The sequence below is a fragment of the Opisthocomus hoazin genome, chromosome 5 (genome assembly GCF_030867145.1).
Source record: "Opisthocomus hoazin isolate bOpiHoa1 chromosome 5, bOpiHoa1.hap1, whole genome shotgun sequence".
Classification (NCBI taxonomy): Eukaryota; Metazoa; Chordata; class Aves; order Opisthocomiformes; family Opisthocomidae; genus Opisthocomus; species Opisthocomus hoazin.
Window position 1 is genome coordinate 69,462,117 of NC_134418.1, and position 17,937 is coordinate 69,480,053.

General features: G+C 38.9%; 1 protein-coding gene across 4 annotated transcripts in view; it reads right to left on the reverse strand.

Moving 5' to 3' along the window:
* The window catches only part of FSTL5 (follistatin like 5), a 318,510-nt gene that overhangs the window by 119,008 nt on the left and 181,565 nt on the right, over positions 1-17,937 (reverse strand). For all 4 annotated transcript variants that reach the window (XM_075421652.1, XM_075421651.1, XM_075421650.1 and 1 more), the window contains one exon: positions 17,559-17,679. In XM_075421652.1, the coding sequence (XP_075277767.1) occupies positions 17,559-17,679 (121 nt within the window). The remainder of the gene's footprint in view (positions 1-17,558; positions 17,680-17,937) is intronic.

The following is a 17,937-nucleotide window of genomic DNA, read 5'->3' on the forward strand; positions in this document are numbered from 1 at the left end:
TAAAGAACTACATAGAGAAGGCTTATGTCGTTATCCTCTTCTCTAGGTTTTTGTTTTATATTTTTTTTAAACATGTTTTGACACAATGTTGTACTATGTATACCTCTGCTTCATAGCCTTTGTACGGCACCTTCTCTTCTACTATGCCCAAAACTGCATTTCCATATAAATCACTTGCTAACTTACTTAACATAAGATTTCATACTCTGAGAGCATGATTAATTTAGAAAACTGGTGTAAGAATCTAGTGACAATTTATTTCTGTATACAACACAACCTCACAGGTATTCTGTTTGTCTGTTTCCCTATTTCCTTTAGTGGAAAATGTTTTTTGTTTGTGAGGGGGAAGAGTGGGGTTTTGTGGGGGTGTTTTTTTAAATCCATATATCCAGCATATAAAGCAGATTTGGATAACTGCACACATGTTTTTAGGCTGTGTATAAAACACATAATAGTCATCTGAATAAATAAAGGTTCCAGTGAGCAGAGGGAGTGGAGTTAGCATGACATACAATTTCATCAAATATATGCAACCCACACATACATAAATGTCCATACTGAATTCAGTTCACATGTATCTATCTCTCTAATGAACACATAAATAATTATTGTATGCAATCATTAATTTGTTTCTGAGTAGTTAGAAAGCCAGGAGTAATAAGGAACAAGAAGCATCACAGTTCAGAATACCATTATCTGAGATCATACAAATAGTTCTGACCGGCTGGACTATTTGATATTCTTTCCCCCCTAAATCACACAGTTGTAAATATTTATATGGAGTTGTAGCAGCTTAAATTCTGGGGTGCCACTTTGCTTAACTCTATACACGTCCAAATATTTTTGGTAGTGACAGCATATGACAAGCTATTTACAAATACTGAAGAGACCTGTGGGGTATATTAACCAGGTACATTCTAGATGACAAGAGATCAAGACTTACTGAAATAAAATTTTAAAAATAAAAAAGCCCACTTTTTCATGCATATCTTCAAACATACCACACAGTTCTATCACTACAGGATTAAATTGATCATAGTTCCCAAAACTTAAAATAACAACATGTGAATTACTTTGTCCATCGTTCAATATATGACTTAAGAAAATGAAATTATTAGCTAGCCAGACATAACAATTTGTTATGACAGAATTCTTTCGTCGAAGCATCTTGTGAATGTACTAAAATAATTTGCATTATCTAATATGTGTACTAGCAATTGTTATAAACTAGACTAATTTGATTATTATATGGGTTAGAGAACAACATTCTGCCTTTAAAAAAAAACTTTGTGTATTTTTCTTAAAGTGAATATTTTTTCAAATGCTTTTTAGATCATAACATCAATCACAAACCCACCATCACCCCCTCTCCCCCCCAAAAAAATTAAGCCTAGAAGATATCTTCTAAGGATTTTTTTGTTTAATTATGTATTCCCACTGTCTGTTTGATAAATATGTTCATTTTTATAAAAGAAAACCATATTTATAGATAATCAGTGTGTTTCATCGAGGACTGGCAGCATAGTCTTTTTTCAATCTTTCTGAAGTTAAAAATCAACTTTTTATTATCTTACACTTAAAAAAAAACCCTAAGTTGAAAACAGAAATAATGCATTTGTCATATTTAACTAATATTGCAAATGTCCTATCCTCTCCAAATTTTGTGGCTTTAGATCTTTAGAATGAGCTGGCCATTGAAAACTTACTAGAGATACGATTTTAATTTAGAAGCAGGCATCTCCTCAGTCTAGTTCAAAGTAGTTCAGGAGACGCAGGTTAGTAAGATAGATATACATTTCTGCTTTCCAAAGGCATGCATCATGAAGCCCCTTGCAAATCACTGTGCTTTTCATTTTTCTCTCTTACCACATTTTATGAATGAGCTACAAAAAGATTGTCAAATACAGGGTAAAAAAAAGCTCAGAAATCCCACGGCTGCTCTGAATTTCTCCCTCTTATTCCTTGGCACCCTTCAGCGAATGGGTCAAGAGCATTTATATGAGTACATCTTTTGCATGTGATTAATCCTTTTTGATTTGGGAACGAGGAGGGAAAGACAAAACCAAAGCCTGAAAACATTAACTAAGAGAAAACTAAACAGAAACTATTTTAAGTTAAAAAACTAAATAAAACTGAGGCAGAATACATGATAAATAGAAGATAGACAGGAAAACGGTCCATCACTCTGAACACAGTGAAAGCATATTACCACCGATGAAGATGACAGTAATGACTACAGTTTGAGTGTCCTTGTAATAAACGCAGACATAATAGGAAGAGTATAACAGTTGGTAAGTTGGATGCTCTCCTCTGGCCTGTTACATGTCCACTTGTGATATTTTTCCCTTGGGAAGTTTGAAATGGGAATGAAAAATATACCTGAAGGAGTCATCAAGCAAGGAACTCTTCCAATTCTTTCCAACACTTCCACTCTTTTCCCTGGCCAGGGCCCTGCAGCAAAGTTGGAGCCCAGTAGTGTGGAACTGGCTAGAAGGTGCTCTCAAAACTGACATAAAGAGGGCATTTTCAAATAGGAATTCAAAGTCTTAAGTGGGTGCACTCTTCAGATTAAACTACATACCCACTTTTATCTAAGTGTACATTTATGTTATTCATACACATATCTATGTGTACAGCACAATCTTGAAAAAAACTGTTCTCTTTTTACAAAATAGAAAAAAATGGGTAGGAATCTTTGTATTGTTATTGAAACATTTAATTTAGGATACCAAGATGAATCGCTTGAATTATTTTTATTTAAAATGTAATATGTTGACCATTTTCATATTAAAAACTACTTTATCAACATTTTCTTTGCAATTTTCTATAAAATACTTAGATCCAAATATTCCATTCTCCAACTATTTCAGTTGGCCAAAAATAGTGTCTTATTGCCAGTGGTATATATGGATGTGCTAGGAAAGTTGTAAACTGCAAAAACATACATATCAAAACACACTACAGAAGCACAATGTTCAAGAGAGCAAAAAAACCCCAGACCAACTACAAACACAAAAGCTGTGGAGGAATACCACAGTAAAACTTGGAATTGTGCTACTCTGCATTGGAAATGAAGTCAATAATGAAATTTCCTGAAATAAGAACATTTTACCAGAACCTAATTCACCATGAGTAACAGAATGAACTAAAAGAGTTTCTTCTGCACTATATTTCTTTGAATGGAGACATTCTTGAGTGAATGGTTTCTTATTGTATGTAATGGATATTTGAGGGCATTTAATCAAAAAAACTTTCCCGATATACTGTAATACACTTTTCTGTAACAGTAAGGTCTACAGAAAAGCTCACAAGCTTTGCAAAATCAGAATTATTTTTTATTAGCCCCATTTACAGCATTTCCAAGGTACTTTCATATAATCTAGGTACAAAACTGTGTCTTCAGATAATCTTCTCATAGCGCAAATATACCAGAAGGCTGTGCTGCCATTCAGCGTGACCTCGACAGGCTGGAAAGTTCGGCAGAGAGGAACCTGATGAGGTTCAACCAGGGCAAGTGCAGGGTCCCACACCTGGGGAGGAACAACCCCATCCACCAGTACAGGCTTGGGGTGGACCTGCTGGAGAGCAGCTCTGCGGAGAGGGACCTGGGTGTCCTGGTGGACGACAGGTTAACCATGAGCCAGCAGTGTGCCGTGGCTGCCAAGAAGGCCAATGGCATCCTGGGGTGCATTAGGAAGAGTGTGGCCAGTAGGCCAAGGGAGGTTCTCCTTCCCCTCTACACTGCCCTAGTGAGGCCTCATCTGGAGTACTGTGTCCAGTTCTGGGCTCCCCAGTTCAAGAAAGATGAGGAGCTACTGGAGAGAGTTCAGCAGAGGGCTACAAGGATGGTGAGGGGACTGGAGCATCTCTCCTATGAGGAGAGGCTGAGGGAGCTGGGCTTGTTTAGCCTGAAGAAGAGAAGGCTGCGAGTGGACCTAATATATACTTACAAATATCTGCAGGGTGGGTGTCAGGAGGATGGGGCCAGACTCTTTTCAGTAGTGCCCAGAGACAGGACAAGGGGCAAAGGGCAAAAACTGAAACACAGGAAGTTCCGTCTGAACATGAGGAAGAACTTCTTCCCTCTGAGGGTGACGGAGCACTGGAACAGGCTGCCCAGGGAGGTGGTGGGGTCTCCTTCTCTGGAGATATTCAAGACCCACCTGGACGTGGTCCTGTGCAGCCTGCTGTAGGTGACCCTGCTTCGGCGGGAGGGTTGGACTAGATGACCCACAGAGGTCCCTTCCAAACCCAAACATTCTGTGATTCTGTGATTCTGTAAATGTCAGATCTACTTAAGAAATCCAGGTATCTCAGGAATTACTAAAAGCTTGTCACAATCTTCTTCTGAATGTAATAATTCTATTTTTGTTTACCCAGATGCGAGAACAAAACCAAAGTAATCAAATAGAATCACAGAATCATAGAATCATAGAAAGTTTTGGGTTAGAAGGGACTCCTAGAGGTCATCTAGTCCAACCCCCCCGCACTGAGCAGGGATGCCACTAACTAGATCAGGTTGCTCAGAGCCCTGTCCAGCCTGGTCTTGAATGTTTCCAGGGATGGGGCCTCCACTACCTCTCTGGGCAATCTGTTGCAGTGTTTCACCACCCTCATTGTAAAGAATTTCTTCCTTATATCCAGCCTAAAACTACCCTGTTTTAGTTTAAAACCATTACCCCTCGTCCTGTCACTGCTGCCTCTACTAAAAAGATTGTCCCCATCTTTCCTATAGGCTCCCTTTAAGTACTGAAAGGCTGCAATCAGGTCTCCCCGCAGCCTTCTCTTCTCCAGGCTGAACAAGCCCAACTCTCTCAGCCTGTCCTCATAGGACAGGTGCTCCAGCCCTCGGATCATTTTAGTAGCCCTCCTTTGGACCCACTCCAACAGTTCCATGTCCTTCTTGTGCTGAGGGCTCCAGAGCTGAACGCAGTACTCCAGGTGAGGTCTCACCAGAGCTGAGTAGAGGGGCAGAATTCCCTCTCTCGACCTGCTGGCCACGCTTCTCTTGATGCAGCCCAGGACACAGTTGGCCCTCCGGGCTGCCAGCGCACATTGCCAGCTCATGTCCAGCCTTTCGTCTATCAGTACCCCCAAGTCCCTCTAAGCAGAGTTGCTCTCGATCCTTTCATCCCCCAATCTGTATTGATAGCGGGGATTACCCCGACCCAGGTGTAGGACCTTGCACTTGGCCGTGTTGAACCTCATGAGGTTCACACAGGCCCACCTCTCCAGCTTGTCCAGGTCCCTCTGGATGGCATCCCGTCCTTCTGGTTTCTCGACCGTACCACTCAGCTTGGTGTCATCTGCAAACTTGCTGAGGGTGCACTCGATGTCACTGTCCATGTCATTGATAAATATATTGAACAGCACCGGTCCCAGTACGGACCCCTGAGGGACTCCACTAGTCACTGGTCTCCATCTGGACATTGAGCCGTTGACCACTACCCTTTGACTGCGACCATCCAACCAATTCCATATCCACCGAATGGTCCACCCATCAAATCCATGGCTCTCCAATTTAGAGAGAAGCATGTTGTGGGGGACAGTGTCAAAGGCTTTACAAAAATCCAGATAGATGACATCCATAGGTTTTCCCTTGTCCACCCTTGTTGTTACAAATAGATAGAGCAGTTATAGATAGATGGAGCAGATGCGTTATCAAAATACCTCAAAACCAAAAACCTGACAGCCTTTTTTGAGGAAAGCTTGTTGCTTTGGACTCCAGAATAGCCTGGAAGGTATAAAGATGAAATAACATGTTCCAAATTTTTGGATAAAATTGCTTAGTAACACTTTACTAAAGTGAACATTAGTGGCTATACTTAAGAATCACCAGTAAACTCAACCTTGTATGAATCATAAAGTAACAAAAAGCAGCTCAAAACATCCTCCAAAGAAATAAATTGATTCTTGGAGAGAAAAGGTACCTTATTCAGTCTTCATCTGATATACTTACATTCTCTTAGTGATCAAAAATATTAGCTTTTTGTGACTTTGGGCTTAGACCCACTTTCTCTTTCCTTTTTTTCTATTTCTTAAGCATAACTGAGAAATCACCACTGAATCTTATCATGTTACAGCACAGTTGCCTCAGATTTCAAGCTAGCAGTTCTTCTGTTAGAGTCTTTTTAATTTTCCAAATATTTTATTATTTAAATTTAATATTGAACTAATAAACTGTTTACTTCAACATGCAGTAATAGTATCCTTTTATTAAATGGATTTTAAATTGATGCATTCAGCTGTATGGAAAATCAAACAACTATTTAGGCACATAATGAAATACACAAGATAAAGTTCTGAACATTTCACCCCTTCCTTAAAAACTGAGCGTATTACTCGCAGTTCTGTAAGAGGATGAGGATTTCTCTGTGCTGTTTCCTCAAGAAGGTAAATACTAAGTATGATTTCAGTTCTCTTTAAAGGAAAGGTAACTTGTATTGAGAATTAATATAATAATACCGAAAATTATTTTAGAAACTATGCTTAAATGAATACTTATTGTTGGCTAACAGCATTTATAACCAGTTACTCTGGAAGTTGAAATTTGTGACCAACTTTAACTATGCAAACCAGATAAAGAGCTAATGTCAGAAGTGCAAAGGAAACAAATAATGCAATGGTTATCGAGGCTTTCTTACTAGATAATATTTTAGGAGCCTATTAATATTCATTATGGTTCTAGAAGAGTAGTTCTGCCTTGAAGTAGACATACTTAATGTTCTTGCCTGTGGATTAGCTAGTGACTCTCTCCTTTAATGCACAGTCATTACTGCTTATGTTCTGAGAATATTTTCTCCTTCCCCCTTATTTTTTTCCTGGTATGGAGAAAGAGTGTTTCCTTTAACAATGTTAATAAAAGAAACTGTGATTATAAACTATTATTTAAAATTCACCATGACATGTTTCTTACAATATTTAGATAAAGGTGTCTGTGGAATTTGGAACATCAGTCATAGCCTGATCTTACAGGTATGCTGCTTTGCAACTATGAAAATATTCTCAGAATTAGCAACATAAACAAAATATTTGCAACAATACTCTAACTCACCACAGAGAACTAATTCCCACGAAACAACTAATAGATCAATGACTGGCAGACTTTGCTAACCATAACCAGATATTTACAATTGTTCAATGCTTATTTTTTCCTCAGCATTCTCTGTCATTCTCCATAGCATTGAAATAAGCTCATTGCAAGGCATACAAGATATCATTCTCAGACATTTTGAGCCAATAACAAATATTATGCAAGTCATACTCTACCAATCCTCTTGTGTGAAACAACGATAGTGTAACTAAGGTGTTTGCTTCCAATCTTCATCCTCTGCACTCCTGCATTTCACAATGCTGTCTCTAGCAAACTACATTACTGAACCGAGCAAAAGCTCCTACGTAAGTGCACTGATGGGATTAGAGGTCAGCAGAACTCAAGGTTCCTAAACAAAATCTCCTAATTTCCTCATTATTTCCTGATAGCCAGAGACCTTGTGAAATATTTGTTTCATCTACTCATGCAAGCCTAATGTGGCCTTAAATTTGTTTGTTGATTCCCCAAAACAGCAGTACTCCATTTCTAGATAACCGGCTTTAAGAAATAACAGTTTATTCACACTTAAATGTGATTGGTTCATTCTGACACTGTTTATCCAGTTCTTAAATTACCCAAGTCGGTGCAAACATTCTATGGCTTAGCAGACACAGTAGCACAGCTACATAAAATGATGAATATCATACTTCATCAGAGCTTCATGACAAGCATGTACAATATCTGATCTTGCAGTACCTTGATAAAATCTTTCATTTTGTGTTTATCCAGAAGGAAGGCAAAAGTCACACAAAAATTTAAAAGAATAAAAAGCTTCACCTGCATGTTATTAATTATCAACTGTTTTGAATGTACGCTATAAAGAAGGCATGTTAAAATCAGTTATCTCCTACACTGATCCAGATCTAAACAAAGTATACCAACAGTATATTTCCCAGAGGACTTCTACGCTGTCAAACAGCAACACTTAAGGTTTTTTTTTTTTAAAAGGCCTTTTTACTCGGAGACATTTTTCTAATCAAAAATAAATAAATAATTAAAACCCCAATCCCCTACCAACTGAAAAAAAAAAAAACAAACCCCACAAAAAACTCCACACAGTCTTACTGGGGAAGCACCAAATAAACACATTTATCATTGTTTAGAAATCACTTGGCATAAAACAGAATTGATTATGACTTAGTGGCATGTGAGCAATTTCAGGCACACTACTTCAATCCGTGAAACAAAGTTTAATGTCTTAAATATTTACTTGTTTGACATGATCAGCGTGAAATTCTGCCCACTCAACAGAAGAAGTTGCAGTCTTCTCCAGTTGAGAATCTCTAGATTGAAAATACATGTAGCACAGGAAGGAATTTAAAAGACAGATTAAGTTGAGCAGAAAAATTACCACGCAGTCCAACAGCTCCTAATCAGTGTGATGTTAACTGGTATTTTCAGAGGTTAGTGCAGAAATACAATACTCTCTGGAACAATGTGACACACACTACTTGTTGCTGAAAAGAAATTAATGGTAGCAGGAGACAGAATAATACCTATTCCTCCCTCAGAAAATCTTTCCTCTACTATTTGTTAGTCTGTTTTACTACTGAAGACTCATCATAGTTACAAAGCCCTGACTCAGATTCCGCATTAAATACTATAATTGGGACCTCATGCTGAAGTCATTGGAAGTATAACTTCAATAAATATTTTCTGAGTGAGGCTTTGTGGACTTGAGGAGAACTTACAGAATGGGAAGTCTCACTTCTTTCAATGAATAATTCAGTACAGGTTTTCTATTTTGACTTTTTTCTTGTTAAATTCTGGTCTATTTTGCTTTGGAAATAAAGATACACATTTCAGAAAAGGGTTTTTGAAGATGCTACTGTAAAAATTACATTTGACAAATTAATACAGAAGTAATGCTATCATAATGAAAGCAGTGATGCCTGAGAAGCATTTCTGAGGGCTGAGAGAATCTAATAAGTAAGCATATGCAATCATAATGAGCCCCATATTTACGGGGACTTCTTGCTGCTTCCCTTTCCACAATTCAAAACATAACAAAGCACCATGTTTGACAATCATATTAGGCACTGGCCTCACATTTCCTCCTAAAAGCTAAGCCAAAGACAAGTTCTGTAATTTCATCCCAGATCAACTTCCGTAATAGCCGCTACTACTGTAGGTTTCTGTATCACTTCATACAAATACCTCAGCAGTAAGGAGTGCTTGAAATCTGTATCTGATATCTGTGACCTGAACAGCATTTCAAAACTGAAGGTAATTTTAAATATATAAAGCAATAGCATGCACAGTAACATTATACATGATCCTCAATAACAGCTGCACAATCGATTAGGTATTGCTAATAATGTTGCATGGTACCTGAAAGTACTAGTAGTTCCAGTGAAACTATAAAGCATCACTAATAGAATAAGTGACCATAAAATTAGGTCACACTTTGTTTTGGCTAACTAATTCTTTACCACAATTTCTTGTACATCTAGTGGTAATTTTTACACTCAAGTCCTCAGGGTCTGGACCTCCTATGGCCCATTTCTGAGCATAAGATCATATCAAAAATAATCCTATACTAACAAGATAAATTTATTCTGAAATATATTACTTTTTTTTTTTCTTTGTTTTATGCAGGATGTCAATTGTTACATAGAGTATTGAGTTCTATTATTTATAATAAACTCATTATAGGTATCCATTGTATTCAATCAGTTCTATTCAGAAAACTCTAAATCAGCATCATTCTTCCCACAGCAATCAGAAAGGGAAGTGCTTACATATACATCTGCATCTACTGAGCAATTAAACAGAATAATTTATTACTATTTACTTGCTTGTGATATGCCCTGAGGTTTTGCAGCCCACCATGAAGGCCACCTGAAGTACCTGCTTTGAAATTTCATTTTAGATGGTGCTTTAAAGGAGGAAAACATAAGATTATTTATTTCGGAAAAGAGCACTAGAAGACAAATAAAAAGCAACAGCATTTACAGCAAACACAGAATTATCTTGAGAGAAAACACAAATAAAGGAAATCCTTGAAAAATAGAGGAAGAACATTGGCTAAGTTTTAGTTTATAGAAGATAAAGCTTTCAAGTATTCCCTCTTCCCAGCTTTTGTTTGGCTCCATCATCTTAGGCTTTCAGCCACCCTTTCAGAAAAAGTTAAACACATTTTTCCCTGTCTGAAAAAAACACTTGCAGATAGAAAACCATTTAGCTTCAGTCTGGCTGTGGAAAGAAAACAAAAAAGCAGAACAAAACACGAAGATGGATCTGGATAACTTCTGAGACAGAATCTTACATGATGTGGCTGAAGTAGTAGAGGACTGAACCAGCTGATACCTTCAGTCCCAATGAAGAGAAGTGTGCTGCTGGAACTTGTACTGACAAAGAAGGACTGGTTGAGGATGCGAAGATTTGGGGCAGCCTTGGCTGCAGTGACCATGAGATGGGTGGAGTTCAGGATGCTGCGTGGAGGAAGTAGGGCAATAAGTATTATCATAACCTCGGATTTCAGGAAACCTAACTTTGGCCTCACTAAAGACCTATTTGGAGAAATCCCACAGGTTAGGGCTCTAGAAAGTAGGGAGGTCCAAGAGAGCTGGTTACTATTCAAGCATCACTCCCCTCTGTGCTCAAGACCAGTGCGTCCCCATGAGCAAGAAACCAAGCAAAGGAGGCAGGAGACCTGTGTGGATGAGCAAGGAGCTTCTAGCAAAACTCAAATGGAAGAAGGTAGTCTACAAAATTAGGAAAGAGGGATAGGCCACTTAGGAGGAATACAGGAACGTTGTCATAGTATGCAGGGATTGACCAAGGAAGACTAAGGTGCACCTGGAAATAAATCTGGCAAGGGATGTCAAAGACAACAAGAAAATCTTCTTTGAGTACATCAGCAGCAAACAGAACACTAAGGAAAATATGGGGCCACTGCTGAATGAGGTGGGTGTCCTGGTGATGGAGGATGCAGAGAAGGCAGAGTTACTGAATGCCTTCTTTGCTTCAGTCTTCAGTGCCAAGACTGTCCCTCAGGCATCCCTGTCCCTGGAGGCAAGAGAGGAAGCCTGGAGGAAGAAAGACCCTTTCTTGGTTGAGGAGGATCGTGTGAGAGATCATCTAAGCAAACCAGAAACCTACAAATCCATGGGCCCCGATGGGATGAATCCACAAATGCTAAGGTAGCTGGCAGATGTCGTTGCTGAGCAAATCTCCATGAACTTTGAAAGGTCTTGGAGAACAGAAGAAGTGCCTAAGGACTGGAGGAAAACCAGTGTCATTCCAGTCTTCAAAAAGGGCAAGAAGGAGGACCCGGGGAACTACAGGCCGGTCAGCCTCAACTCCATACCTGGAAAGGTGACAGAACAGCTCATTCTGGATGTCATCATTAAGCAAGTGGAGGAAAAGAAGGTTATCAGGAGTTGTCAACATGGATTCACCAAGGGGAAATCAAGCTTGACCAATCTCATAACCTCCTATGATGGCATGGCCTCCTGGGTAGATGAGGGAGGAGCAGTGGATGTTGTCTACCTCGAATTCAGCAAGGCTTTCGACACAGTCTCCCATAATATCCTCCTAGGGAAGCTCAGGAAGTGTGGGCTGGATGAGTGAGGTAGATTGAGAACTGGCTGAATGGCAGAACTCAGAGGGTTGTCATCAGGGGCTCAGAGTCTAGTTGGAACCTGGTAACTAGTGGTATTCCCCAGGGGTCAGTACTCGGCCCAGTCTTGTTCAATTTATTCAACAACGATCTGAATGAAGAGTTAGAGTGTACCCTCAGCAAGTTTGCTGATGACACCAAACTGGGAGGAGTGGCTGATACACCAGAAGGCTGTGCTGCCATTCAGTGAGACCTAGACAGGCTGGAAAATTCGGCAGAGAGGAACCTGATGAAATTCAACCAGGGCAAGTGCAGGGTCCTGCACCTGGGGAGGAATAACCCCATGCACCAGCACAGGCTTGGGGTGGACCCGCTGGAGAGCAGCTCTGCGGAGAGGGACCTGGGTGTCCTGGTGGACAACAGGTTGACCATGAGCCAGCAGTGTGCCCTGGCTGCCAAGAAAGCCAATGGGACCCTGGGATGCATTAGGAGGAGTGTGGCCAGTAGGCCAAGGGAGGTTCTCCTTCCCCTCTACACTGCCCTAGTGAGGCCCCATCTGGAGTACAGTGTCCAGTTCTGGGCTCCCCACTTCAAGAAAGATGAGGAGCTACTGGAGAGAGTTCAGCAGAGAGCTACAGAGATTATGAGGGGACTGGAGCATCTCTCCTATGAGGAGAGGCTGAGGGAGCTGGGCTTGTTCAGCCTGAAGAAGAGAAGGCTGAGAGGGGACCTAATATATACTTACAAATATCTGAAGGGTGGGTATCAGAGGGTGGGGCCAGACTCTTTTCAGTAGTGCCCAGCGACAGGACAAGGGGCAACGGGCACAAACTGAAGCATAGGAAGTTCCATCGGAACATGAGGAAGAACTTCTTCCCTCTGAGGGTGACGAAGCACTGGAACAGGCTGCCCAGGGAGGTGGTGGAGTCTCCTTCTCTGGAGATATTCAAGACCCTCCTGGACGTGGTCCTGTGCAGCCTGAATCTAGGTGACCCTGCTTCGGCAGGGGGGTTGGCCTAGATAATCCCCAGAGGTCCCTTCCAACCCCCAACATTCTGTGATTCTGTGAAACCTATCTAGATCTAAACTTTCTATCTTCTGAATGGAAATTTCAGGCTCCTCTCTGCACACACTATTGATCCAGTTAAACTGGCATCTAGTAGACATATACCTAGTAGACAGATGTTATAGCACCAAAAATATCCCCGTCACGGTGTGAGAGAAAACAGACGATATCCAGAAACCCACATCAGTCTCGCCAATATGTAAAACACTACAGAAGCCAGCAAGCATCTTCAACTGCTTGTAACATTTTGTGAACCTTGACTTGGCACAAACCTCCAAGGCAGAGAGCACCCTCTCAAGCATTATCTTTCTTTGTTACTGCCTCAGCATCTGACCTTCTGAAGGTGGAATGGGATTTTTATTCCACTGCGTACAGTTACTCACATTTGATTGTCCTGTTAATTTTGAACTCATTCTGTGAGATATAATGAGACTGTCAAAAGTAATTCACAGAATGCAAGCAAGCATGTGTATATATACATATAGGTACATATCTATATACACGTTAAAACCTTGAAAATAGGCAATGATTAAACTTTGCCCTTAAGGTGGTTCATTTTCTACCACTAGAGAAAAAAGTAGAATTGCTGTTATCTGTGGGGAATTCTTCATGAAGTAGTACAATCTACAGTCATGTTTGACTCTGAATTTACAATCTTTAGATGACAGTCAAATTTCTAATTAATTATGCAAATGAAAAAATTCCTACCTGCAAATGCTAACGGAACAGTACTGGTAATTAATCCCACAGATATACATTCATATTTAAACAAAATATAATTGCCTAATCCCTTAAAAAGAAACCACTTTAAGAGAGTAGGTTGTTCAACAGCATGGTGAAGATGGTTTTTAATCCTATGCAATTGTGTTCAAAATCTTAACCAAGTCTTTTAAAATATCATTTAAAATCACAGCTAGAAACGTGCATGCTAGGTGTGTGCTTGATTATTACTGTTCCCTATTTAGTCTCCGGCTGATGACACAACTATCCCTAACGGTTTCTCTCAGCCCTTTTCCATCCTTCTTGTTTTTTTCAAAGGTTCTTCTGTGCAGCATGACCCTGTGCTGAGCAGATGATGTCGATGAACAACTACACATAGAAAATGGGGGCTATTCAATCTTCACCAAATTCAAATATGTCTTATAAGTCTATTTCGTTACTTATAGTATCTTTATATTTTAGCAGCTTTAGGTACAAACTAACTTCAAAAGTACCCTTGGGGAATTGCCACACATAAAAACTGTGGTGCTGTGACCCATATCACAGCTCTCCTACCTCTACCACCTAGTCTTAGCACTTCAGTGCTTGTATGACTCTGTCTTAATAAACAAGGCATTATAACTGCTTCTCTTCTGTACCCTTTATTCCACTATCTCTACATACCAAAAGAAGCAAATCATTAGAGTTGTGGAAATAAAGAAGAAAAAAAAAAAACAAAACACCTTTGAATTCTATGCAGCAGTTTTGAACAGGATGCATTTCTCCAGCACTGCAAACCCAAATTTCCTCCGCTGCCCTTCTGAGTGAATAAATGTCAGTCACTCTTGTTCCAGCAGTTGGGCAGGCAAACTTTTATGAGGAGATTTCAACAGTTCTCAAATCCACCACTTCACTGCTGTTAGGGGTAGAAGCAAATCCACTGGGAGTAGTGGGTACGAAATTGAGATTAGGTTCTAAATGCAGATGAAAAAGGTAGAGATAAAAGGATTAAAAACCACAGACAAACACACTGTCAAGCTCAATGGACAGAGGACCGTACAAGAGGTCAAAAATTCTACAAGCATCTTTTAAGCTTCTTTAAATAGCAAATACTACCATAACATTTTAGAAGATGATTCCCTGCAAATATTATTACTCAGGTACAATCCTTCACTCATGACATAGTTAGAAAAAGTGTTTTTAAACAAATCCTTCCTATTTTGATTTCTATTTATTCCACATGTTTGAAAGCATCCAAGCTGGTGAAAAAATAATATTTTCCGTATGTACAAAATTATAAATTCAAAATTATAATATATAATTATAAGAATTATAACTTTGGAATGCAAAGTTTAAATGATTAAATACTTAAAGAAAATTCTGGGAAAAAAATCTGGGTTTTTTTTGTTTGGAATAAATATTTTCAATATTCTTATTTCACTTCATTGAAGAAAATTAAAATATTTACTTCTATCATAGTTTGATGCATAAATGAGGAAACAGTTGTGTGCAGAATGGTGTGTGAAAGACGCGACACGAGTGCTTCTTGCCTGTATTTCCTCACATGGATCTGATTCCCTGTCTATATTAATTCTCTGTATCCTGGTAAATCCAGACTTGCCATTACTAGTAACAGGTCATAGACTTTGCCTTGAGGAAACAACACAGGCCTCTGGACTGGGGCTGTCACATTCGCTTTGCCTGGGTTTCTCTTGGCTGGTGTGAAGATCTTGGTTTCAGCTTGGGGTCAGCTTGTTTAGCCTTAAAAGCAGTAGATGAATGACCAGATGGGTATCATTTAACTCGTTCTGGGTTTTCTTAGCTTAGTAGACTTTTACAGCATTATGTATTTTTTATTAATGCTACAGACGTAGGCCAGAATGACTGAAATCAAACTCTCTCAAGAACAAACGCAATGGAACTAGAGTTAATCCTCAAATTTATTTCAAGAGATATTGTTTTGTTTTAATTACAGAGACTAATGGTATGTCACATTCCTTTGGTCTGTTGGGCACAAAAAGTTATAATGAATTAATTTTTTTTTTAGGTTTCATTTTTAAACAATGCAAAGAATATGTAGACAGTTTGTTAAAAACCTCTACACAGAAGAATAAATCCTACTATAGAAATCATGTTCCAAGATACCCTTATAGATTTAAATAGGGTCTTCTTCACTATTGTATTTCAACAAAGAAACCTAAATAATTCCTAACTTCACGTAAACTAATGTTTCCATTATCATTCATATTAAGGCAATGCTTAACATACCATATGGAAATGATCTTCATTATTCAAAAGTCTATTAAAAATACACAACATGAAGCTATCCTTATATCTGGAGTTTTACAACTATGCAAAACAGTCCCTCAGAGGCACATCAAAGTGTTATTTGGAAGAATAGCGTTATGCTTCCATCAACACATGGTTTTGGTGTTTGCAAACAGCATGCTAACGCTTTTAAACATGTCTCTAGCCTTCTTGGATTGCTATATATCCTGTGTGCTTCCATATATATTTCCACATCTATGCATCTAATTAAGAACTACCTGTAGAACATCTATCCATATAATCTTAGGTAATGCACAGGTAAGTTGCTATTGATGCTATGTAATTTTGTATGTTTTGGCAAGTCAGACTTGTATCACAACTTTTAATAAAGAAATCAAGGTATTTCCTAATGTTCTGCTGGTACCCATGACTCAATTTATCTCACTGCCACAAAGTCCTAACATTCTGTCCCTCTCCCCCCTTAATTTCTTGGCTGTACTCTCCTTTCACTTTTGCATGAGTTTTGGTCTGATCCTTCACTGATTCAAGTCAAATCACTCAACTAGCAGAAAATAAGCAGGATTGGGTGTGTGATGTGGAGGGTGAATATTTTTCTGCTGATTTAGTAAGTGACTCAGAGGAAAGACCATGAGTGTCTCTCTTGTCACTGCAAGACAGGCAGTCAGATAATGTCAGGAAGCAGAATCAACGTTTTTTTAGGAGCAGTAAGCCATTAGTTCAGCTAAGCAGTATCATAAAATCAGATTTAAAATCAGACTTATAGAATTGAATGGAGAAAAGTAGAAAACTTTCAGGAAGTCTTTCTTGATGATTGATTTCATGTTTATTCTTGTTGCTTTCCACGCAGCCATTTTTTTCCTAATATCCATCCATTACTTTTTGGTTTTAAACTCTAAAAGTAGTTTTGGAACTTTTTTCATTTGACATCATTGGAAGTGGCTAAGAACTGTCAGTAGTCCGAAGATAAAGTACAAGAAGACTAAAGCAACAGGCTGTAATGACTCAACATGAAGATACATTAATGGACTAGTCAATGCATAACGAAACTATCACTACAGGAAGAGCTGAGCACAAACTTGATCTGCTATGCTGCCAGGTTGCCGAATGTGGAAGTAACAGCTATTGAAACCAAAGTCAGATTTCAAGATTAACTCTTAGATTTGAGGCAGATAAGAGTGAAAATCATCAGTTCTGATCTGGATATAACAAAACATATGGATATATCCTATATTGCATGTAACGTACCATACAAAAGCTCTCAACATCTCTTTCTCCTTTCTGCTACTCACTACCATGTTGCCCATACCCCAGTGGTTTGGTCAAGAAGTTCGTATGTCTTTGTCTCCAATCACCTTTGGCATTCAGAGAACAAATACCTGGCAAAACTTCACCACAATCTACATCTCTCTGAGTCCTGTGAAGATATAAAGCACCTAATAAAGGTGGTACATTTGCTGCAGGGTTTGTCAGAAATGGTATTATAAGCACTCATAAATATGGGGTGTGGGGAAGTGTTCTTGCTTTTTCAGTTTTATTGATTATGTCCTGACCACACTACTTCCCACTTGTGCACAACACAGGCTTATCAATGCATGTTGGCATTAAGAAATATTATCTACAAATTCTCCATTACCAAAATTCCCCAGAAATCTGGACACTAATGAATACCTCATTGATTTCTTCTAAGAAGTTCTCTGTTACATCATGACTGCTAAATTGTACTCATTGTTTAAGTACAGCAGCAGGATGTATCAAGATTTAAAAATAAAAAAAATACCATTTTAGAAAAACACAGCAAGAGAGGGAAAAGAAAACTGAAAGAAGAATAGGCTAATCTCTGTACTTACGAAAAGCTCTATAGAATTCTTCCAGAGCTAGGTGCTTGTCACTATTATAATCATCGTATTTCAGCAAATCGAACAGAGAGCAGTCAGACAGATCCTTGCCAAGCTCATCCCGTTTTATTACCTGACAAGAAAATTATAACCATGAAATTACATTTGAGCTCTTAGAGTTCTCTGGTATAATTAATTGTTTCTAATAATCATTTAATAGATCATTTTAAGGTTGCTGTGGGGCAATGAACTGCAACTGTGTAAAGTCAGGGATTTCTAGTTACTTTGTAATCATTTATTGCAGTTTTAAAAGTTAATACCTTTAAGATAGGCTCACTGGGATTACACAAAACTTTTTAGACTATATAGAGAACATATATAAAGGGGCTAG